Source organism: Rissa tridactyla, chromosome 12 (genome assembly GCF_028500815.1).
Source record: "Rissa tridactyla isolate bRisTri1 chromosome 12, bRisTri1.patW.cur.20221130, whole genome shotgun sequence".
Lineage (NCBI taxonomy): Eukaryota > Metazoa > Chordata > Aves > Charadriiformes > Laridae > Rissa > Rissa tridactyla.
The window spans coordinates 15666738-15692404 of record NC_071477.1 but is presented as its reverse complement, the minus strand read 5'-3'; the positions used below and the strand labels follow the sequence as shown (position 1 = coordinate 15692404).

The window sequence follows — 25667 nt, the reverse complement described above, 5'->3', positions numbered from 1 at the left end:
GTAAAATAGAGCTTCCGCAGAGTTGGCTTTGGGCACGGCATGTACAAGTTCTTCCTTGGCTCCTCAGTTTGGCTATACACATCTCCATCTGGTTCTCCTGTAATGCATTTCATCATGAGGTTTTCACTCTCTCTGCATCCTAAAGGGACTCTATTGAATCTTTTGTCACCATCATCCCAAGCAGCATCACAGATGCTGTTGACTCCTCTATAGAAGTCAGGAAAAATTGTTCTACCTTCCATCAAATCTTTCCTTGAGCGAGAAGATCCTAAAGATTGACATGGAGACTTCTTTGTTTTCCTTCTGGGGTCTCCCAGAGTTTCAACAATTAGTTTGGAAAACTATGAGGTGTTTAGAGCTAGTTTGGTATAGTCATCAAGATGGTAATTCTACCGTTTGTTTTATCCATCAGGATAAACTTGGATTTTTATGGTCTTTGAGTGTGACAATAAGCAATCGGGTCAGGACTTTGGATGGGAAAATACAGTGTCTGTTTTAAATTCACACAAGATAGGCAACATTTGGAAAAGCTAATAGTGATTTATTTGTGCTTAATCCTACTAAGCTGTAATTAGGGTAAACTTTCCATTAGTCACTAGGAGCCAAATGACTCTGTCCTGGAACATTACTGGGTCTGTCTCTAAGCTTGAATTCCCGTAAGTTTCAGTACACATTTCAACATGTGACAACTGAGAATTAAACTCTCCATCTTTGTCCCATGTATGTTTTATCATCTGTGTGCTGATGACGTTTCAGATAGGTCCCTTAGGGAACTCTTACACTTGCAAACAACTCCTCAATATAAATATCCGTTCAAACTAAATACAGGAAGCAAATATTAGGTGTACATGTTTTACTCATTTCTGTATGCTATCAATACCTCATGCAACGTGATCTTTACCCAGAAAAGTAAAGTCACTAAGGCTAATAACAATTCCAGAGTACTTGAATATATATATTCTTTGGTGTGATAGATGAATGGCAAAGAAAGCGTAACCTCTTTCTAATCAATTCCAGTTACAAAAAAGGCTTATTAATAAATCAAATTTGTCAAAAGGCACTACATATAAACGCTATGTTAAAAAATATGTGCATATGTGTTGAAAACCAAATCCTCTTGTTCTCATATGAAAGGATCTTTCCTTTTCCTGCATCGCATACGTGCACCATCCTGTACTTCGCCGGTTCAACTTCTGTGTCTCTGCCTCCTCGTAGCGAGTCTTGACGCTTTCCGCTTCCTTTCCGGACGGCCATAAGCTCTGGCTGACATCTTCATTAACGATTGGGGTGATGGGGCAGAGTGTACCCGGAGTGTACCTCAGCAAGTCTGCGTGTGACAAACCTGTGAGGAGTGGCTGATACGCCGCAGGGTCCTGCTGTTCTCCAGAGGGACCTTGCCAGGCTTGAGAAATGGGCCTGGCAGGAACCTCAAGAGGTTCAACGAGGAGAAAGCACCCGCCGGGGAACAAGCCCAGCCATGGGTACGTGCTGGGAGCCACCCAGCTGGAAAGCAGCTTTGCAGAAAAGGACCCCAGGCTCCTGGCGAACATCAAGTTGGAGACGAGCCAGCAACGTGCCCTTGCAGCTAAAGGGATCCTGGGCTGCGTTAGGAGGACTGTTGCCAGCAGGTCAAGGAGGTGATCCTTCCCCTCTGCTCAGCACTGGTAAGGCCACACCGTGGGTACTGTGTCCGGTTTGGGGCTCCCCAGTACAAGAGAGGCATGGACATACTGGAGAGAGTCAAATATCAGGAAAAACCAAACACCTACCTTTTTTTTTTTTTTTGTGTGTGGTGAGGGTGACTGAGCACTGGCCCAGGGAGGCTGTGGAGTCTTCCTCCTTGGAGATATTCAGAAGCTGTCTAGACACAATCCTGGGCAACCAGTTCTAGGTGACCCTGCTTGAGCAGGGGTTGGGCCAGATGAGTTCCAGAGGTCCCTGCCAACCTCAACCGTTCTGTGATTCCGCAAAGCTGGAATGGGAGCTGCTGTCTAGAGAACAGCTGTTTTCTTTGGTTTCTGGCTCTTCTTCCTTCCCTTTCCTCTCTTCTTGCCCCCCTCCACCCTGATAAAATAATTTTCCTGACCAACTGGATATTCTGGTAAGAAAATTATATTGTTGCCACAAGAGAAGTTGTTGTGTGATTATTGATAAGATTTTTGCATCAACCAAGGACAATTTCTTATAGTTATGAGAATTTTGAAATAACTTGATAGGAACCTACATCTTTACCTAGTAAAGGGAGGGGCCAAATTCTGTTTCCTGAGCCCATTGCAACGTATCATTCTTCCTTCCCATCCTTTTTATTGTAGGTGAATGGCTTACAGATTCCTGAGCCAGGATATCTGAATAAAGACATACTTATGTATATTTAAAAAAATTCAACCTTGCCTCATACGTGACAGCTGATGCATTTTATAAAAGATAAGGAACACAATAACATCCAGTCATCGTTTGGGCTCTTTCTTAGGTTAGTCTCTGCCATCTATACATATCTCTAAGACAAACAAACATTTCTGTTAACATCTGACCTGTGTTTTGGCTTTGGGTTGATTGTAGAAGAAAAAGGTTCATAGGCCTTGAACCCCTTTATAGTGTCATCCGTATCATCTTTCCCTGCCTGGCAGTTTTTTGTAGCCCTCAGCTATGCTTAGAAATAAATCAGGAAGGAAATTGCCTCTTACTTAGACCTGCACAGAGCATTAGAAAACGCAGTGTTTGGATTAGAAATTCATGGTTAGAAAATATCTGATTGTGAAAGTTAAAGAGCACTGGCAGGGGCAGCGGTGCGGTCAGCCAGCAGGCAGGCGGAGTGGACACGGAAGGCACGGTTTTAGCCCTGGGCGTGCACGTGGCTCCTGTGGTGACTGGCAATAGCAGTGGGCCGAAGGGAAAATACTAAAATCAAGAAAGGCCAGCAGAAGAAAAAATTGCGTACAGGAGTCGGGGGAAGGAACGTTGTAGACACAGAACAGAGGAGGTAAAAAGCAAGAGCTGGAGTCTGGTAGACGAAGAGTCTTCGATGTTGGGGACAGCTTCTGAGTCCGCTCCCTTCTTGCTCCCTGTGACCTACCACATCTCTCCTAGTACTTAAACTAAGGGCTTTCTTCCTGTGCCATCGTGGATACCTCAAGATTAAGGCAAAGAGCTTCAAGGACAGGAGAAATATGTCTTCTGGACACCTGTTTGCTGCTGCCTTGAGCTTCATCCGTGTCTTCAGAGCTGTTACCGAGCCTTTAAGGGTTGATACAGCATTTGATAATGTTTTTCCTCCCTGTGGCCACTGGTCGGGTGCAGAACATAGAGACTGCCCTCTAAATTCATGCCTGGGGGAGGTGCTGGGAGTTGCCCATAGTAAGGCTGGGCAAAGAAAGAGAGACTGATTGCTTGTAATGGTTTTCTTCAAGATGTACGTATGGGATACACATTCATTTTTTGCTGTCCTTTCCTTTCTTCCTCAAAGTCTTGGATATGTGTTCCTGCTTTTGGGGTCTTTATGCGTTGTGTCCTTGGCAGCAGGAGAAGAAGGGCTGAGGACTCTATTCCTATGGATACAGCTGGGGAAAAAATTCTGACTTTTAAGTCATGAGGCACAGATACATTCTGGGTTCAAATACACGTGTATTACACACCTTGGCGATACTGGTTACTGGTAGAATGACTAACAACCCTGGAGGTGGATGTACTGATGCTCAGCTGGGGATGATTAAAAAAACTACCTTATTGATTTGGGTCTGTCTTTTCAGGTAGAATAATCTATATACATTCTTGTCCTGATTTTTGCTGAGTGTGTGAAAAGGGAGTTAACCCTGAAACCTGCATTTTCAACATGGTATTTTGGCTGTGCTGGCAGCTGGTGCTGTGCTGCCCTTGTGGGCAAACCCAAGCTTTGGTCCCTCACTGGATTAACTGGTCCTGGTTTAGCGTGGCTGTTTGTGTGCCGTTGGTGCAGGCTTGATGGTGCCAGTTAGACAAAACTGCAGTCTCTGGTTAATATGACCCTTCAAAGAACAAACAAAAAAAACCCCAAACACACGAGAAAACTCCAAACCAACAAGAACCCAGAATTCTTCTTAAAAGGTGGGTCAGTTTTGCTAAAAATAGCTATTCAATGTCAATCTCCCCGGTTGTCTGCTCCCTGAAAAATCATCCTGTTTTGATAGCATTCACTCCATGGAAAAAAAACTCCCATTGTCCTTTTAATTTTAAGAAGGGCAAATCCAAGCTGTTTGCTTCAAAGCTCTCTACTTTGATTGCTATACACATGGGGCAGTTTGTAAATATACGCTTGAGAAGCTAATGAAAGACAGAAGCCTTATTGTGTTCCCAGTTTGGCTTAGCACTTTGGGTTTAACATTAGACATTGGCAGATGGTCTGAAAAATTCGGCATTTGCACAAAGCACAGTAGTGACAACATGAATTCAAGTGTGGTTTGCAGGTTTTGAAGTTTGGCACACAGTCAGCAGCTGGTGTGGGCCTTGGTTTTGGAGATGTCTTCGGTTCAGCATTTTTCTAGAAGGAAAAAACCCATGAAAATTCATATAAACGTAAAATGAGTCTGGGTCAGAAGAAAGCATAGGTGGAAAGAAAGTGAACCGAGGGAGCTTCTGGTTTGAGATGAGCGTGCGGCTGTTAGCAGTATACAGATGTGGTGGGACTGGATTGTGGGAAATGCTGCTTGAGACCAACCTACTGAGTAAAACGTCATGAGCCCCGTATTTTGAGCAATTAGAAACACGACTGAACAGAGCGAGCGTTGGAAAATGCTCTGTAGGGAAAAATGAGGCAGCAGCACCGAAAGGGACGCAAGGATCTGCGAAGTCACCAATGTTATCAGGAAAATAAAGTAAGGAATTACTCTGGGATCCCCAAACTTTTCAAATGAAAGAGTGAAACCTTTCATGGGGCCTGTTCCCACTTTATTTCCCAAGCCGTGAGGCTGAGAGAGGGGAGGTGACTTGGCGATGCTGTGCTTCGTGTGGCTTGTCAAGCTGCCTTTGGGGCTCGGGAATCCTTTGTGCATCACATTTGTGCATGGGAATCCTTAACTGCAGGCACGGGTGAGAGAGCTGAAAGAGATCTCTCGGCCTCCCCAAGGAGTGCCGCTTCTGTCTGGGATTTGGAAAAGTGGAAAACTTTGGGTTGGTCAGCACGTGCCTGGGACCTGGGAGAGATTCTCTGGAGCCCAGCGGCTAGAGGCACCCAATGTTCTTCTTTAACTTGGTAGTTTCTCAGAAGTTCCAATTTTAAGGTAAGGTGTTCAGTGGTCTTTGGCAAATACTTTGACAAAGTTTGATGGCAAGAATGTTCTGCTTTGAACCGGAGGGGTGGAACTAAGTGACATCCTGAGGCCCCTTTCAACCTGGGTCATCCTGCGAATTTAGGAAGCGTTTCAAAGAAGGTTAACCACACAAGACTTCCATTAGAAAGGAAAAGGAGCTCTAAATGTTTCCGGTTGCAGCAATGACTGATTTGGCTATAAGTGTCTATCAAGATATATCAAAAATAAAGTAAAAATGCTATTTTCTACTCTTCTAGACAATTTTTGTAAGATCGGAGCCCAGCCCATGTAATACTTCACATTTAAGACCTATGGGTATCATCACATTAAAGAAATCTATCAATCTGAATCTATTGATCTGATAAAATTGCTAGGTTAACCCTTTCAACCGAATACCAACTTCTTTGTATGCCTCTGCTTTAACTTTTTTTGGCAGCTGTGGTTAAAGATCAGCAGATATCGAGTTTGTGCCCCCGGGCTGCAGAGCCTGTGCAGTTTATCCACTCGGTGTGACTGGGAATGATACCGCTTTATGGTGGATGCCTAAAGAATCTCACAAATATTTCAGCCAGCTCAAGGTTAAAGTACACTTTGTGTAATAAAGGACTGTAAAAAAAACAAAAACAAAAGCAAATCCCGCGAGACCCACCCCCCAACCCAAACAATAACCTCTGACTAATCTAAGATCACATAGTTTTCATTCCACCATTAATGTTTTGCATCTGCTTTATTTAGAACTTCAAACTGCATGTCAATTATTTAAATTGGGGAATGGCTGTAAAAGCCTTGCAAATGAATGCACAGAGGAAAACTATAGAAGTCACAAACCATTCAAATTCAACAATGTTTTCTGAACTGCCACTTACCTTGGAAGATTTCTTGTTCTCTGCTTCTTTCCTGCTGACTTTCTGGGATCTTTTAGTTAAATCTTCAAAGAGAACAGCACAACATAACATTAAATCAATTAAGTGTCAATTAATTGAGATGCTTAATAGCGCTTTTGTGGGACAGAAGGCAGATAAGCTGCACTGCCACCTCGTCGCTGCGTGTTTTGCCGTGAAGCCGTTTGTCCACGTGGTGTGGCCGAACCCCTGCCACCCACATGAGACAGAAGCGCTTGTGTTTGAATAATTTCAGAGAAACAAAATTAAAGGGCTCTGTGTAAAAGGTGGGGGTACTTCTGCACATTAGTCGCGTGAACAAAAATAGGAAAAAACTTTAGAATTCCCTTTTTTTTTTTCTATTAAAAGGTGGGGTTACCTGCGTAATTTAGGCAGGAACTAACACATGTATGCTGGTTTTCACAAGCAAAAAACCTCTTTGCTGATTTGGTGTGAACTTCATCTATATGATGCCACCTTTCGTTCTTCAGTTCTTTGTTCCTTCTTCGCTCGCCATCTTGTTTTACGAAACGTTACTTGCAAAGGCGTTTCGTTAATGTACCTGTAGCTCTGAGAGGTTTGTGAATATTTGTAGAGTCGAAGCTTGGATCTGGTAAATTTTGGGGGGGTACTGAGACTATGCCTGATGTAACTCTTTTTTTTTTTTTTTTTTCTTTTTTTTTTCCTTTAGATCAAATCACTAGTATTTGTGAACTTCCTCACACTGTCCCTTGAGGACTAATAGCATTTACTGTACTTGTTGTTATTATCATATCAGCTATAATGCTATTTATTACTCTATATAGTATATTACTGTATACTATATAATGCTATTTATTACTATATATATTACTATATATAATATATATATTTATTACTATCTATAAGCTCCATGACTAAGGCTTGTCTTGGGATCTAACACAGTGAGACTGTTAAAGCATGAGACGCTTCCCAGCTCGCTAATCTCTTACGGTATTTTTGCTGCCTTTATTGCGTGTGTGTGAGGTTTGTAATAAGCACCACCTGTATTTAATGAATGATTGGGATAAAAAATTTATATATGCCTACTGACGAATGGTGGCTCCTTGGCTTTTCCGGTATTTGCTATCCATCTCTTCTTGAATATTTAATAGTTACCAGGATTTACAGAATGAAGAAAAGACATTTTGGGTGGGCTGGGGGGGGGTGTGTTCATTTATTATCCTTGCATCATTGTAGTTAGGGTTATACATCTCTAAGAAACAGTGGGAGGGAAAACTATACTTGAAGCATGTGAAGTTATTGTCACTGAATAAGAGCACGTCTTAAAAAAGGCATTGCACTCACCGGGATTAGCGGTTTACATCCAGTTCCAGCTGGCAGATTAAGTTGGTTTTGCTGTGCTGCCCTTTGAAACTCTCTGATGGTAACCAAGATGCTTGTAAGCCATTTAAACCTACATTACTTTAACTTTTCTATTTGTACAGGATTGTCTGTATTGCTTCGCCTAGAAAATTTTTTCGATAACGTTCAGTTAAAGAGTACGTGATGACATTACACAGAGATTTACCCGTTGGTGTGATGTAAACGTGCTTGAATTATTCCAAGGGATTCGGTAAAGAAATGATGCCCAACGGGTAGATGATAGGGAAATGTAGGGTTTATTTTGGGAGTTCAGTGCTGTAATTGTCTCTTCTATGGTTCCTCTGGGTTGGGTAAAACACCTGCTTTTCCCAGCTGGCCTCTAATCTCATATTCCTCATGCTCTACCTACTGTGTTCCCAACAGCTGCCCAGGTGACCAGCTCCTTGCACATCTCATCTGTGGCGACACGGGAAAATGTAATACAGGCTTGGGAAAATATTGATAACACACACCTCTAACGCCTGTTGATAAAATGTGATTTGAAGTGCTACGAAAAGCATGTATTAATTAGATGACGGCATGTTTTACTAGTTGATCCTAGCAAATCTGCTTACCTTTTAGGATGTGATTGAACTCCAGCCTCGGGTTTTATTGAATTTGACCCAGACATAACATCTTTTGACACCGTGAGCACTGTGATTGATTGACGGGTGTATAATCGCTGATTGTAAATGAGTTTTATTACGTATGGCTACAGCAACACTTAAAAACTGGGCTGTAACATGAGTGCCTTCATCCCTGCTCCACGTGGCCAACCAGAAGGAACAGGACCTTGTATAAGAAAATGCCACTGAGACAGGAAGCTCTATCGAAAATGTTGAAACCAAGCTGACAAGAAATTTTTCTGTTAGATTGTACAAAAATAGGTTGTACGTATCAGCACGACAAATTATAGCTGATAAATCATAAAGAAATTGACGGTATTGGAAGAGGAGAGGAGGCTGTGGTTATTTAAACCCTCTCTTAATATTTACTCTAAATTAGTTGTTTCTGTGGCGGTGACGGGACAGACCAGCCTGTCAGCCTTTTGCCATGACGCTGTTGTTATAATAAATATTACTATTTGTGGCACCATTGTCCGCCCTGGGTGCTGCAGGGTTTCTCTGGGGCTGGAGGAGCCCGAATTTATATGTAGGTTATCAAGTTATAATTCAATTATTTTAGCTAATAAGTGCTAGAGGTGATGTGGCTTCTGGTTGTCTGAAATAAAACCCAGAAAGGTTTGAGCACGTGCCACGTCAGCTCCAAAATTAACTATTTCAAAACATAGGTCAGATTCTATTGAATGAGAAAAAGGGGAATGATTCGTCTCAGTTTTATTACTCACTTTGTATTTTTTCAATTTTCTTTTGGCGTGGGGCAGTGGAGGATCAGACTGGCCTCTCACCTTTGAATGAATGGGCTGCAGGAAGGCCTTGGGATACCTCTGGAAATGCCTTGTGCCCCGAGAAAGTGGGAGCAGCCCTGGCCAACGGTGTTACAGGGGGTTTTGCATCCGTATTTTCCTTTTTGGAACAGTCAGCAAGGACAAGCGGGACTACGGAAGAGGTGAGCGTTATGCCAAGATCTACTCTTTTGAATTATTCTTGCATTTTCGGCGTCAAATAGTCATTCTGTTTGTATGCATGCAGGAGAAGAACGGGTGTAAGGGTGAGCCGGAGGTTACGCTGTTCAGCCCCTTGGTCTGCTGTGGATTTCTTTCCTTACCTTGGCTAATTATGTCGTCTCTCTGTTGACTATGAAATGGGAAAGCGGCGCAGCCAGGCTTCACCACGGAGCGGTGAGGCTACGGGGATGCCCTTGCAGGTCACCAAATGGGGCAGAGAGGAAGGATGGGTTTTTGTGAGGCATCGCAGTAGCATCCAAAGCATGAGAACCTGTCAGCATTAGGGGGGTTTTGCTGTCTTGGGTGTCTGTTGGCAAAGCAAGATGGGATGATGTAGCTTATCTGCCATGTTTATGGCACGGGTGCGTGCGAGAAGATAAACAAGTTGAAGGGAATGTGTTTTATGTCTCTGATTTTAATTGGAATAAAAAAATCATTGGAAACGTGAGACTGAAGGCATCTAGGATTGCAAGGACCATGAAATGATATGGCTTGAGAGGCTGCAGAACAGCACAAGCTTTAATAAACTTGTGGTCAAACAACCTTGAGTTAACTCAAGATTCAGCGGTTCAGATTTCATTGGAAATGCACGTGTGGGGGAATGGTTTCTCCTTCAAGAAACACTCTCCTGAGCAAGAGTGCAGAGAAAATGCAGGAAACAAGGTAAGAAACCAACCTGCTTTAAGCAAAAGCCCTGAAAGCCTACAGAAAGGGGCTAAAAAAGAGAAGCTTTGTTTTTTTGAATTATTAAAATTTTGACACAGTTATGAATGACAATCTGCAGCTAATTGTCCCCAAATACCTGTAAGTTTCTTGAAAGAAAAAAGTTGGCCTAAATTATGTTGCAAGAGTCAGGGCAGACACTAGGAAAAACATTTGTGAAGAAAAGAGTTAAGCGTTGCCCCAACATGGTTCTTCTCTAACAGGGCAGATGGTCACCTGCTGGTAATGGAAGGGACAAGCTGGTCCTGTCTTGGATAAAGGGGTGACCTCTGGCTCTCCCTTGCAGTGCTCTTTTCTCCCCCTGGTTGAAGATTGCTTGGCACACAGGTAAATCGAGGTTATATTAATACCTTAGAGAACTGCTGATTTCTCTGCCACAAGAGCGGATCCTAAAAACCCAGAAAGTCATGTTCACTTTTTCTATTTGCACTAGTCTTTCAAAGGAAGATGAATGCCCATATTAACAGAAAAACACTTATCTTCAATATAAAAAGCCTTACAGTATGATAGGACCTGAAGTGAAATCTGTAAAACTAAAGTAAGTTGCCTGATGTTTGGTTTTTTTAATACTCTAATCTGTGGTTTCCCACATTGTCATTCTTGGATGCTGTGGCTGCATTGCCGCTACTAAATCATTTGTATGAAATTGCAATGTTGCAGTAAGCTATCAAAATAACCCATATCAATCAATAATTGTATTTTCTGCAAATCTTGTTAATTTGGCACCGAATGGCAGCTTTTACTAACCTACTATGGAGATCGGTGGGAGATCTTGGAGGCTCATTTTGTTGCTCCTTGGCAGGGTGCATTCCGTCTTCTCTTCTATTACCATGTGAGAACCGGCAGCTCTGAGCAAACTGTAGCAGAGCAATAGGCTTAGGAAGAGGTTCTTACTTTCCATCCTGGGGAGGAAAAATTCCATTGTCATGAAAACCAAAGTCGGTCAAAACCTGCATGTAGAAGAGATGCAAGGATAGGAATCTCAACAATGGCTTTCCGTCAGGTGGTGCAGCTTTAGCAACATACTTTCGATGATTCTTTTGTTTCCAGCACTTTGCCTCTGATACCAGAATATGTAAGATTGCAGATGCCTGAGTGGAGAAACGCTATCTCAAGAATAACTCTTTTAGATGGTCTTTGTTTCTCAATTCTATTCTCAAAAGGCTTGTTTTCCCAAAAGCTGTGAGTTCCCCCCATTAAGCTTTACAGTGCTGTCAATTGTACGACCAAGGGGAAGAGAACTGCTGTCACATTTGACAGCTCAGTCACATCATCGCATTTTTCCCAGAAAGTCTTGTTTACAATTTTATGGTAGAAAACCTAGAAAAATAACGATAATTTAAAAAAAAAACCACACACACAAATTATGTTTCCTAATAGTTTTCTCCATTTAAAAATAAGTCATGAAGAAATATCTTCTTTTATTATACCCTGACGTGGCTGCTCTGTGATCCCATAGTGAATCACAGTGGTAACTCAAGCATATTATAGACGGCTCAGCACTGTAAAGCATTTATGGGCCTTAGGGCTTAGTTTGTACTTGATAACTTCTAAGATGGAACAAAGTCTATGGGATTTGAGCATACTTATGGAGAAAACTGAGCTTTGTGGAGTGTTGGCCATACACCTTGGAAGAAGGCCATTGGTCGTGGCCAACCCAGCTGTGACGCGGTGCAGCCACCCAGGGTACACAGAGCGTAGCACCATCCCAGGCTCCTTTTCTTGTAGATCCTTAATACTGTTGAAGTTCAAAGTTGATTTTTATTTCCATGGGCATTAGTTTCACGCTGTGTCAGAGTTATGGGGGCCTTCCCCCAGAGGCACTGCCAGCCTCCTGATTTATTGGTGGCTTTTTGTCAGTGAAAAGCTACTAGTAGCAGTAAAAAGAGGGAGTGAAACCAAATATTTGGAGCAATTAATCTGGTTGTAGTGACTTAATTACTGGAGAGTTAAAAGATGAAGAATTTCTGCATTGGAAGAGCTTCAATCTAACCACTGAAAACTGAGACTGTTAGACTTGCTTTTTAGATAACCATTTAGGTCATAATCATAACCATTCAGGTCAAAATTAGAGCTTCTTTTTCTGTAATTTTACTAACCTGAGTATTCCTGGTGATGTTCATATTCTAGGTGTATGCTTAAAATTCAAAAAAAAAGAGATGAATAATGGCTTGCGTTCCCCAAAGCTTGTCTACATTTTCCAAATATGCAGTTGGTCAAACAAAAGATATCACTTAAAAATCTTAGCTTGCTTGACACTTAGTATACTAATTTTTGCAGGATCTAGGCCTATAGGGAAGGAAGAAATTTTTTACGCTGAGGGTGGTAAGACACTCACCCAGGTTGCCCAGAGAAGCTGTGGCTGCCCCATCCCTGGAGGCGTTCAAGGCCGGGTTGGGCAGGGCTTGGAGCAACCTGGTCTGGTGGGAGGTGTCCCTGCCCAGGGCAGGGGGGTGGAACGAGATGGCCTTTAAAAGTCCCTTCCAACCCCCAAACCATTCTGTGATTCTATGATACAGGGAATGCCTATGACAGGTAGATATAGACGTTAGGGCTCTAATTCTTTCCATGCTCTGAGCTGGAGTGACGAGAGCAAGCTGTGAGCCGTAAGCTGTTTAGATTTGCACATAGAGGTGTTCACACTGTAGACTTTGCTTTTTTAAGCAGCTTTTTAGCCCAGTTGCAGAATATGCTCTACAACATACCTACGATCTTCAGATCAGTGTGTGCTGCCCATCTGGAGTATTGGCGTAGCTGGCACATAAACTGTCTGCTGGAGACAATGTCAACATGCCCCCAAAGTACTGTTTAAATAAAATTCTTCTGGACCAAAATGTTATTTCCACTGTATTTCCTTGTCCTTATCTCAGCAAAACTGCCAATGAATGCAATTGCGCCTGTGCAAATGTAATAAAATAGTAGTTTGACAACTTGCATCTGTTCACTTCAAACAGAGTGACATCTGAGTGACATCTGGATGGCCGTGCCCAGAGAGTTGTGATTAATGGGGTGAAATCCTCTTGGCGGCCGGTCACCAGTGGTGTCCCTCAGGGATCAGTTTTGGGGCCGGTTTTGTTTAATATCTTTATCGATGATCTGGATGAGGGGATTGAGTGCACGCTCAGTAAGATTGCAGATGACACCAAACCAGGTGGGAGTGTTGATCTGCTTGAGGGTAGGAAGGCTCTACAGAGGGACCGGGACAGGATGGATCCATGGGCCAAGGCCAACTGTATGAGGTTTAATAAGGCCAAGTGCCAGGTCCTGCATTTCGGTCACACCAACCCCAAGCAACGCTACAGGCTTGGGGCAGAGTGGCTGGAAAGCTGCCCAGCAGAAAAGGACCTGGGGGTGCTGGTGGCCGGCCAGCTTAACATGAGCCAGCAGTGTGCCCAGGTGGCCAAGAAGGCCAACAGCTTTCTGGCTTGTATCAGGAATAGCGTGGCCAGCAGGAGCAGGGAAGGGATCGTGCCTCTGTACTGGGCACTGGTGAGGCCTCACCTCGAGTGCTGTGTTCAGTTCTGGGTCCCTCTGTACAAGAGGGACATTGAGGTGCTGGAGCGTGTCCAGAGGAGAGCTACCAGGCTGGTGAGGGCTCTGGAGACCAGGGCATATGAGGAGAGGCTGAGGGAGCTGGGCATGGAGAAGAGGAGGCTGAGGGGAGACCTCATTGCCCTCTACAACTCCCTGAAAGGAGGGTGCAGAGAGGTGGGTGTTGGCCTCTTCTCCCAGGTGAATAATGACAGGACCAGAGGAAATGGTCTGAAGCTGCGGCAGGCGAGGTTTAGATTAGATATTAGGACGAATGACTTTACTGAAAGAGTGGTCAGGCACTGGCACAGCCTGCCCAGGGAGGTGGTTGAGTCACCATCCCTAGAGGCGTTTAAGAAACGTCTAGATGTGGCACTTCAGGGCATGCTCTAGCGGCAGAGATTGTAGGTTGTTTGGTTGGACTCGGTGATCTCAAAGGTCCTTTCCAACCGTGAAGATTCTATGATTCTATGAACACGCTCTAGTGTTAAAATGCAAACCTAGCTGCAGGTGTTCATTTCAATTCTTATGCACGTGTGTTCTTTTTTTGCCAAAAGCACTTAAGTGGTAGGAATTTTACAGCTTTTGAGCGACTGCTTGAACCTGGAAAATGCATATACTGGTGAATATGCTTTTCATCTGAAAACTATACCAACTGGTTAGGAAGGTAACACTCCGCAGAGCAACAGAGTCTGCTAGATGTGTGCAGCAGAGCCCATGAAAAGATGAGAGAGGTGGAAAGTGGAACTGGAAGTGAAGATGAGAAAAAGGTGCGTGTAATCTTGAGTTTCATCTTTTGCATCGTATCACGAAACTCTTGCCCATGTTTGCTTTGTTGGTTATTCTGGCATTAAAGAGATGTTTACTTTCCAATTTTGACCATTATTTTCCTAATTTTCTTTCTGTGACTCATCAGAGGCTGTTTAAGGCAATCAAACTGTGTTCCTTGGCTCCAGCATGCTTCACATTTGCTTTGGAACAAACACTTCATTTTAAAAGAGTTTATTTTCCCATTGACCTCCTAACAACGTAGAGGTAAATTGCTTAAATAGTAGTATCTTTAGAGGGTTCCCATTTATTTCTTTAATGAAGCTAAAATGTACTAGGAGAACTTTAACATTTTTTTTTAATTGTTTATGGGGACTTAGTCTCGCACAGCGCTGAAATCCCACTGAATGTTAGTGCTGACCCTTAGCTGCAGTTCAGCAAATTGTGTAAGTAAATGGTTAACGTGTGGCAGTGCCCTGTATTGTCAAGGGAATGACAGAAGTACATTTAAAAACAAAACCAAACGTTTAAAAGTTTGCTGACTGTCATCAGAGATGGCAGTACCCTTTTCCGTGCCATTTCCTCTGTGCTTTGGCCTGTTATGTTTGATATGTAAATAAAGTATTTTAATACTTACCCCAATTGTTAGCTCTCACGAGCCTTTTTCCTGGATGTACATTTGGAAAATGACAGATGATGTGAAACAGCTTTTGTCTCTTTTTAATCTATTTTCCATAGTGTCATATTAAAAGCTTTCATGAAGAAATTTGATTTCCCCTGAAATACCCCATACGTTCAACACTTTTGAGGGGAACTCATTTCCTGTCACAGATGATTTCACTCTATTTGGAGATTTATCCTCATACAACAACAGAGTGAACAGTTTGAGACATTCATACATAAAGTCTGCCATAAACACTGGAAGGGACAAGTTGAAATTTTCTTAGGAGGTCTGACAAATCTGGACCAACTCATAAACAAACCTGCATCATTATAAAAAGCTGAAAACGGCTGCTTAGAATAAGAAAACATTAAAGTACATGAACAAAGGAATATAAAATACTGAAAACTGTGTTACACTGCTCAGTAACTGGCTGACAAATCTTCACTTACGCTCTGCTGCCGTGCTCCCGTTTTGAAAAGGATAGGACAGAAAAAGAGGGAACGCAAGGGAAAAGGCAAGAATCAGTGGATGCCTTGAAAGATGTTGAGATGTCTGGTGCGGCTTGATATAATGGAAAGATGTATACATGCAACAACCATAAGAGCTGTTTTAATTCCTGGCACAATTCCCTAAGATAGCTACAAAAATTTAAAAGCTATTCAGGCAATCAGGTTGGTCAGGAATGGTTTGCCTTTGGTATATCCATGCTTACTCTTCGCAATTCCTTTTTTGTCCTTCCCGTGGCTGGAAATGACTTCAAGGAGTATTTCCTCTACCCTCTTCCCAAGGACTCATGTCAGCCCGGCTGACCTGTAGTCCTGTGGATCCTCTTCTTGCCCTTTTTGAAGATGGCTGTGATGTTTCCTTTTTCCGGGCATGAGGAGCCTCCCACAGTTGCCATGACCTCTCAAAGTGAGCAGCCTGGCAGTAGCATCAACCAGCATCTCGGCACCCTGGGACGCACTCTGCTTGGTCCCATGGACTTTTCTGTGTCCAGCCAGTTTAAGGGCTCTCTGCACTGTACCTTTCCCTGCAGTGGGTAACACCAGGTTCCCAGAGGCTCTGCCTCCAGGCTCAGGCCAAAAGCAGACCTGACCAGTCTGGGGAAGACATCAAGTACTTCATCTTTTTATATACCTCTGATCCACTGACTGCTTGATCACTCTGGATATGCCCAAAGCCTCCCTTGGCTGTGTTTTTGTTGGCTGTGTGGTTGGGCAGTGACAGGTATAGCATGAGGGTCCAGAGGAGCCTTGGCAGTATCTCTGCCACTTCCCAAATTTCAGCCCCCAGCGAGCAACAGACCTTTGGAGTTTGGCAGACAGGGACCTCCATGTCCAGGAGGTGTCTCTGGTGACTGTCTCCTTGTCCTTCTGGATGCTACTGAGTCTGCTAACCCACTGCTGCAGATCCTTCACCGGTGAGGTAGCATCCCAACCAGTGTGCTCCGCACAGAGGTGTGAAGCTCAAGGGGACGCCCAGGACACCCCCTGTGGCTGAGACCCAATGGCCGTATTCTCCTTGTAGGTGGTGCAACGTGGCAGTGCCAGCAGCACCACTGTCCTCACGCTGTCCGGTGTAGTCTCGGGTGGCTTCAAGCAGTGTCTCCAGGGTGTCTTCGCATCGAGAGTTCAGTGCTGTGATTCACACTGGTCGGCTGCTGAACTCCAGTGTGTCTCCGCCGATCCCAGTTCCCCCATGTATGTGATGCTGAATGGGCTACTTTCACCTAAACATACTCATAACCTCACCACCGACCCATAATCACCAGAGCAAAAGTACTTTTATGGTCACTACCCTGGCAAAGACGAATGACAGTGGGCCCCCTCATGCGCACATCCACCCCCTCCCTTTCACCTTAAGTGCAGGGTCAGTATAAAAGGCTTTTTCCTATGGGAAATACACCTTATACCACCATCTGCTACTCGTCCTAATACGAAATCCTCAAAATACTCTATAAGTTTTCCTCTTTTCTTCAGGACAGCTAGATGTAGGATAATAAATACCACCACATTCCCTGGAGAGAACTTCCCTCGCTACTGCCAGCCCTACTGTTTGCATCTGTTTTCACAGGCATATCTTGGCAGGGTTTGTTTTTCACCCATTCAAATCACTTGCATTTATAATTACCACAGCATTTGAGTTCTGCCGAACTCGTCTGTTCTGGAAGCCATGAGAGCAATGTTAATTCCACTTACCAACAAGGTTTGACGTTGAATCAGGAATTCAGATTTACGTTTATGTGGATCCCTCATTTATAACTGTAAAAAACATTGCGCAAATGCATTTTACACGAACCATAACAGCCATTGTGTTTTTCTGAACATGATTACATATTTATAAAAGCCAATAATTGTTGACATTTTTTATTTTTATTTTTTCAAACTATCTATTTCGTGTTAGTCAAGGGCCAGGGGAATTATCGCTATTTGATTGTCCCATTTGTCTAGTTTTTTCTGGGCATCTTCCATTCTAACTTAACTTTTCTGATTCGCTTTTAAAAAATTGCCTGCAATCGTAGAAAACCAGCTCCATGTTTAAAGAGTCTGTTCCAGTCTGCTACCTCGTTTGTTATTTGATCTTCTACCTTTGCATTTTGGCTGGTTGAAAAAAATGCAAAGCGCGTAGTTGTGGTGCTTGGGTCTAACCTCAGTGTGGTTAAAAAATGATCTGTGCGCTGTCTATGAAGATAGACATGTCTGCAGCTGAAAAGCAACCTTTTCCACGCTTCAGACAAATTTAGATCCAAGTCTTCTTTATTTTAAGAGTAGTCGTTGAGACTGTTTTTATAGTTCTCCTCTAATACCTCTACTTAATGCTACCACCTGGATTTATCCTCCAGCCTAAATCATAGAATCATAGAATGGTTTGGGTTGCAAGGGACGTTAGAGCTCATCTAGTTCCAAGCCCCCTTTCATGGGCAGGGACACCTGCCACTAGACCAGGTTGCCCAAAGCCCCGTCCAACCTGGCCTTGGAAAGCCCGGAGCCCCTTTAGGGACCGGAAGGGGCTCTAATGTCTCCCCCGAGCCTTCTCTTCTCCAGGCTGAACAACCTTCATAGGAGAGGTGCTCCAGCAGGCTTTCTAGAAATTACCCTGGAGCCAGAATTGCATGTGAAGCTCAGTGCTTCCATACCCTTTGCTTAGGGATTTCATCGATCTGCCCAACCTGCTGCCAGAACAGCACGTGCTCCTGCTTTTCAGGACCCTCGCGTGGAGCATGGTGTGATGGCAGGACACCCAGTTCCCCTCTGCTGTGGACAGGTGGTCGCAAGATCTCACCTTTCTCTTTCTGTAAAATCGGTTTAAATCCTTATTTACCTGTATAAAATCATAGAATCATCTAGGTTGGAAAGGACCTTTAAGACCATCAAGTCCAACCACCAACTTAACACTGCCAAAACAACAGTGCAATCTTAAGGCGTTTTTAAACAAAAAAATGATATGACATGACACGAGTAAAATTTTTATGGGATGCCAGCATGTTACATCAAAATTTCTGCTTCTTTTCTCCTTTAAATTGAAAACAAGCTATAAAATACTATTGACCAAAGACAAACTGGCAAGTGTCATTGGAGGGCTTCTCTCAATTCATTCTCATTCCTTTTGTTCTTTCTTCCAGACTCTTTTCTCTGGTCTTTTGTGTAATTATTTTTTCATTCCCAACTATAGGGGCTGAGCACAAGGGGCACTGTCTTTTCTCTAGTTTCTCTGTACCAAGCCCACCATCAGTTTACTACGATGAATTGTATGTGTTTACGGAGATAAGTGCACCAGAGAGATTTCTGTAGTGTTTGATGCAGTGTGTTAAGTTTCTGTGCAATTTTAACTTTAACATTTTTTTTAAGTTAATGAACTCAGTCTACCCTTCTTGCTCCCCTACTCCTTTCATTTCCGTTTTCTGGTTCTGCCTTTGGGGTGGCATTTTTTTTTTCATTTTCAGTGACCCACTGTGCCCTGTTGCTTTTGACACGAAGTTTCCTTTAGAAAAATTTCTCTTGCCTTTTGTGCATTTAGTTCTTTTTCCTTTTGCACTCTCTCATGGTTTCCCTACCTTGTCCTCCTCATCTGCAGCTGGGTAATGCTGAGGAACGAAGCAGTGAAACTGGATGAGATGCAACAGTGCAGAGGCCAAGTTCAAACAGTTAAGCTTGAGAGCAAAAAAAATTTCTGAAGTTAATGACTTCTGAGTTTCAAATGATAGAAGGGGAAGAACTGGGTGTATTGCTTACAGCATGACCAAGAGTGAAAATGTGATGCAGCTGTGAAAAAAGCAAACTCATAAATTCAATTCGAGGGTGTATCAAGAGAAGTATTTGTAACAGAAATATGAAAGCATTTAATATTGTGTGTGGGATACCAATCTTCATTTAGAGTATTGTGTCCAATTTTGGTTACCCATGTGGAGCAAAAATGCATTTAAATTAGAATGGATGCCAGCAAAGAATAACACAATGATTACAAACTGCTTGACATATCATGTGATCTAGCAATATCTCCAATGACACTGTCCCATACGGCCAATTTCTTCATATTCCACCTGACATGACTTAACGAGGAAATTGGTGTGGGCTTCCATTCCCTCATACATGTTCATGAAAAATGTGAGAACATTTTATTTACGCTTGTGATAATCCTAAAAATTATCACGCAAAAGGATCTTTTTCTATGTCTAAAAACAATGCTTATTACATCTAACTGCACAGTTTTAAAAGCATCTTACTAACATATATCATTATGGACCTGTTGGAGCGGGTCCAGCAGAGGCCACGGAGCTGCTGGGAGGGCTGGAGCCCCTCTGCTGTGAGGACAGGCTGGGAGAGCTGGGGGGGTTCAGCCTGGAGAAGAGAAGGCTCCGGGGAGACCTTAGAGCTCTTTCCGGTCCTTAAAGAGGCCCCAGGAGAGATGGGGACAAACTTTTTAGCAGGGTCTGTTGCAATAAGACAAGGGCTAATGGCTTTAGACTAAAAAAGGGTAGATTTAGACTAGATATAAGGAAGAAATTTTTTACTGTGAGGGTGGTGAGACAATGGCCCAGGTTGCTCAGAGAGGTGGTAGATGCTCCATCCCTGGAAAGATTCCAGGTCAGATTGGACAGGGATTTGAGCCACCTGCTTTAGTTGAAGATGTCCCTGCGGATGGCAGGGGGTTGGACTAGACGGCCTTTGAAGGTCCCTTCCAACCCAAACTATTCTGTGATTCTATGATTCCCTCATTTTCTTGGTTGCATTTAACTGTTTAATTGTATTTTCAATAAAAGTAAAATAAGCTTCTGTGAAAATGGTTTCAAACTTCCCTCTTTACTTCGAAAAAGGAAGGCAATTCTTAGAGTATCTGAGACATGTTCCATCTCTGCAGTAAACTCAGTTGTACTGACTTTGAGCTTTATTCTTCCCGTGCCTAATGTTACCTGTCCCTTCATTAAACAAAGAATAACATAACAGTCCCTTACGTCCCTTCAAGTCCCTAAATCCTGGAGGCCTGCAGTGCTCCAATTCTGGATGGGTGGTGGTCTCAAAGTCTGGGGCAACACGCATTTCATTAACTGAAGCAGGAGGCTTTACAGCTTTCATGCCTTTGGGTATCTCTCATCATGCATATATATTACAAAAGCATCAGTATGAATGCTCTTCCTGTTAAGAATATTCATATAGTCTATTCCTGTTAAGAATAGTCATAATTTGATCAACGGAAGAAAGTGGGCTCTTTATCTGCGTCTGATAACCATACACACAGATGCAGTTGCAAAAGTCGTACAGACTGCATTGTCCCTTCTTAGGACCTCAAAGTGCTTGGGGCTTCTTGACAACTACTGAGCAGTTAAGAAAGACAAACAAGTCACACAGACTATCTAAAAAGATTTGCCATGTGCAGGAATATGGAATGGCAGGGATAATTGGGCTTGTATATATTGAAAATCCCTGATTTACAGATGCTGTGTGTATTATTTTTGTAGATATATACAAATTCGGTAATTTTTTACTCTCTCTGTGTGTCTGTAAGGGAGGGGATAGCTTGGCACAGACTCTTTCAAACCACCCTGGATGTATTTTTCTCTCTGCAGCTACACTCATCTATCAAAGTCCCTGTAATTAGGCCACATATCACACTGTTTAGACCAAAACCATTTGTGCTCGGTTGGGCTGAAAAGGAAGAAAATAAATTTCCATCTTGAGGATATTTAGCTAAGTCCACTGTGCCATCATAGTTCGAATTTCTGGGTGGTAAAAAGGGTGAGAATCACTCTTTCTGGCAGCTAGAAGCCAAGACTCACTGGGCTTCGGAGGTCAACTGTGTTTGGACTAAAAAGGAAGAGTCTTATTAGAAGAAAAGCTTGTCCATCACAGTTCCTATAACTCCCTATAAATTACGCTGCGTGCTCTCCTCCCTTCTGTCGCTCATTCAGAGCCACCCCCGTTGGCTCAGATGCTGCATTCCTTGTTGAGGATGGACATGGCAATGAGCGGCGGCTGGAATTACAGGAGGAAAGGTTGAGATGAGACATAAGGAAAACCTTTCTGATGTTCAGGATATGGAAGCACTGAGACAGCTCGCCTGAAGATAATTATTCATTGTCCAAGGTAGAGATGTTTAGGAATGAATTAGACGTATGTCTGTCAGTCGTCTGCTGTGTTACTTCTCATATTCAAAACTAACACAGATTAAAAAAACACCCCCAAACCCAGACAAAACTACGCTCTCTTAAAAACTACCCAGTGTGATGGTGCATATAAATCAAAGGTTTGGGTCCTTGTCTCACTTTGCATACAGATGCTAGATGCCACAATTGAGGATGGAGTGAATTTTAAAACTAAAAATAGACTGTAATAATAGAAATACGTAGACACAACTAATGTCAAAAAAAGCAACTCCGAATGACGGGAGCTGTTGTTCTACCCAAGTGGAAAAGGCACAGGGAATCAATAATTTTTATGCCTGTTTGTAGTGACCAGTATGAACGACGTGGTTCTTGTAAATTGTTCCATGGATACTGCCTGTAACAGAGCTGCTGTGCTCGTTACTATATGTTTACAATGGATTTAGAAGTGACTGTTGAACTGACAGTTTAGAAGAGCTCTTGGGAAAGTAGCCAGAAGCCCCTGGATAAACAACGTGCTGCCAAATATCTAGGAGAGAGCAAAGCTGTAATGAAGCTACAGGCTTACAACAGCAAAAAGGACCGTTGTGATCATATGGTCTGACTCCTTCTGTGGCAGGCTACAGACCCTGCCTTCACTGCTTAATTCTAAATTAAACCAAGTGATAAAGTGTCTGGTAACTTGTTACCTTAAATTTATCTTGTTTCAGTTTCTAGGAACCAAATCTGTCTAAACCTTCCTCTTCACTGTGAAAAATGCCTTTGTTTTATTTTTCTTTCCCCCTCCCAAGAGGTGCTTGGATGAGCAGGTAGCTTCCTAATATTCTCCCAGCCAAGTGAACAGGTTGAGCCCATGGAATTACTAAGTATAAATTACTTTTCTCCCAGTTCTTCTGTTAATCACATGGTTCTTTTGTTCAGTTTTCTAACTTTTCATTAGAAGCAGAGGCGGTGTTCCTCTAGAGACAAATAATTTCCCAAATATTTCCCAAAATATTTCCCAAATTATTCTCCCAAATAATTTCCTTACTCCACTCTAGTTATTTTTAAACAAGTTCTCTGTTTTCTACTCCAAAATTTTTCTAGGGTCTGAGTCAAGCTAATGCACATATAATGGCCTTATTGTCCACCTAGTCATTTAAGTTATTGAAATTGAGCTTCCCACCCATCTTCACCAGCTTAAGAGTTAGCACCTACTTTAAACTGATTATCTAGCCTTCCTTCAAGGATTCCACCAGTATGGGATGAAACCCTGGGGCTGTGGTTGGTTGGTTGGATGGATCAATCGATCAATCAATCAATCAACTTATTACAGAAGGAATCCTGATTCCTGCCTTAAGAACTGCAGGTGGAAGGAGTACTCCTCTTACTCAACGCTGGATGTGCATCTCAGTCACAAGAAGCTCCCTGTTCAACAACCAGCACGTTAAATTCTTTGTAGCAAGTTATTTAGACCACTTGACTGGTGGAAGGTAAAGTGTTTTTAATATCTGGTTTTACTCCAAGAGTGAATGGAATAATTTTTTTGGGAAACTTTTCCTTTTTCTGTGTTATTTTGGTCTATGTTCAAGTCGTATGCTATTGTGTAATAGCATTTTTAGGGTGGCTTATGCCCCGTGCACTCTACAGGCCCTACTTGGAATTTAATCTGCCTGCCACAGATTATAATTTTGCTTCTTGTTGCTAAATAATTCTAGTATTCTGATCTATTTTTACTAACATCAACATCTTATAATTTTTATCCTTTTAAAATTTCTTTAGAGCAGCATTCTCCTGGTCCTCAGGTTGCTTGGAGCTCAGGGACAGGACTCTCTGATTGTTTGAAAAGATACTCCCACCTTTGTACTGGGATTTAGGGCACTTTATAAAGCATTCTTTAAGTGTTCTGGGCTGTCTCTCATTTCCTGCATGTTTAAATCTTTCTCCTAGATCATTTGGAAGAAATATAAGTTAAAATTCTTTCCGTCTCTATGGAACTGCCTCTAGGAGGATAGGCGTGTTCTCAGAAGACGGGAAGCTGGCAAAGCGTCTCTCTTTGAAGACTGTAGGAAAGAGGAAGCTGTGAAACTATTGTTGCTCTGTATTCACTTTCCAGAGAAAATACTACATGAAATACTTATGCCTCTATTACCCTGTAAGTGTAAGAGCTTACATAGTGTTTTGATTAGGAGGCATTACATTTTTGACACTTCCTTCTACTCTCTTCTGAGGCATGACTAGATACAGGCTTTACAGACGCGGATACGTGAGATTTACTATTTGTATTCACTACAAAGCTTCTATTGTCTTAGGTTTTGTTCTATTTGTACATTCAGGAACAAATTGGTTTTTATGTTACAACCAAGACATATAAAAGGTGAAGTTTTTTTGTGTTGGTTTGTTTTTTTTAATAGGAGGCAATTTATGAGATATTTGCTCTATGACTGGTGGGGGCTGATGGTGGATTAGCTTCAGAAATCATTTGGGCAAAAATAATCCCTCAGGCAATGATGGCAATGTGATAAATAAGTACAATCGTTGATATATATACATCTGATGGTAAAACCAAATAAAATCACTCTCTGGCTTTTCCTCCTTATTAATTTTAATCGACTTGCTTGAAAATCAGAGGACAGGGAGTTTCCTCGGTGAAGGTAATGGAACAAGAAGAAAAGCCGAGTGCCATATGATACCTATTTGCAGTGGATGGAAAGCAAAGAGTAATAGATGTAGTGTTGGTAGAGGTTCCCACTGTGTAGTACATACATTGAAGATGGCGTACAGCTGTGGTGATCAGACTTGGTGATCAATCCAGGATGTTATATCTGAGAGGCTGTTGGGGCCCTGAGCGCACCAGCCAGGTCTGCAGCCTCTTCCCACTGCTGGTGGTTTTCCTGCTGGTGTCCGAGGATGCTCTGATACAGAGCAGCTGTAGCCTGGGCTCGGGGTGCTGGGGCAGGGCTGGGAGATACCTCCTCAGGGGGTCCCCCCTTCCCTTGGGTGCCATGGAGAAGGCAGGAATTCCTCCTTAGCTGATGGCAGTAGGACCTGCAAAAGGGAAACTTGAAAGGGCTATGAGTAAAGGGCTACATTTAAAGAAAAATGATCAAAGTTTTTTATTTGTTTTCCATGCATAATGGAACTTCTAAACATCCTACTCTTCTGCTTGCCCATATCCTTGACATCCTAAACTAGAGGGTTCTGACTCGTGTTAATCTTTGTCTGGTAATAAGCATAATTTCTGCTTGAAGGTACCACTTGCATATTGGTGACACGTGTTGGCCTGTCACAGCCACCAAAGTGCTGAATGGGGGGGAGGGGAGACCTGTCTGGTGTGGTCACTGATGACCATGGGGAGAAATGGAGGTTTCTGGACATTCCTTCCAGAATCTCCCAATTCCAGCCAAGATTGTGTTATCCTGACTGTGACGTGGACTAATAACAACAGGTAGAGCCATAAAGGTTTGCAGCTACTTAATGCAAAATCAATTTGTTGCACTTATGTGCCCTTTCAGAAATGAGGAAACAGAAAATAATACTGGTTGCATTGTCTGTGTGTGGAAAAACCTGGCATCGGTGACTCGGGCATCGTGTACCATATGCAAAAAAGATGTCGGAGCAGTATTGGGTATCTGCACAAGATCAATGAGAGAGCTGGACTACCTCTACACAGTCCTGCGAGGCACAGCTTCCTTCATGGAAGAAGGGAAACCCATGTGTGGGCCATAAGTGGGAAATAAGGATGAAGACAAATGTCTGGAAGATATGTGTTAATTGATAAACTACCCATAGGAAAACAACGTGCATTCTAAGAATGAAAAAGTTATGGACAGACATCTAAGAAAGAAATGAATATTGTACATTCAGGATGGGAAATACTGTTCTGGAATGCAATGACGCAAAAGGGTTTGGGAGTTGTGATGGAGATGAGCTCACAGTGTAACACTTGTCAAAAGTGCTAATGTAGCTCTTGAATGAGGAAATAGGACCAACTTCAATAGGAGAGAGAATATTTATTTGCGATTGGTATGGCTATGTCTGGAAGACGCTCCAAGAACACCACTAATTGAGCAGAAAGAGTTTGGATAAACCATAAAAATGATCAAAGGAATGGAAAAGTATGTCTAAAAAGAGCTCTCAAAGCTCAATCTCCTTAATATCAAAGAGAAACTGTAGAGCATGTCAGTTCCTGGACGTACCCGCCAGGGTTGGAGGGAGGATGGGGTGACAG

General features: G+C 42.7%; 1 protein-coding gene across 2 annotated transcripts in view; it reads right to left on the bottom strand.

Moving 5' to 3' along the window:
* Positions 1-356: 356 nt before the first annotated feature.
* ASIP (agouti signaling protein) overlaps positions 357-25667 on the bottom strand; it is a 28955-nt gene continuing 3644 nt past the window's right edge. Inside the window, exons 2-4 of one of the 2 annotated variants that reach the window (XM_054218360.1) lie at positions 10644-10846; positions 6149-6210; positions 357-4513 (exon numbers count right to left, since the gene is read on the bottom strand). In XM_054218360.1, the coding sequence (XP_054074335.1) occupies positions 4337-4513; positions 6149-6210; positions 10644-10824 (420 nt within the window). In that variant the 5' untranslated portion in view covers positions 10825-10846 and the 3' untranslated portion in view covers positions 357-4336. The remainder of the gene's footprint in view (positions 4514-6148; positions 6211-10643; positions 10847-25667) is intronic. The other variant, XM_054218362.1, reaches the window with a different exon arrangement.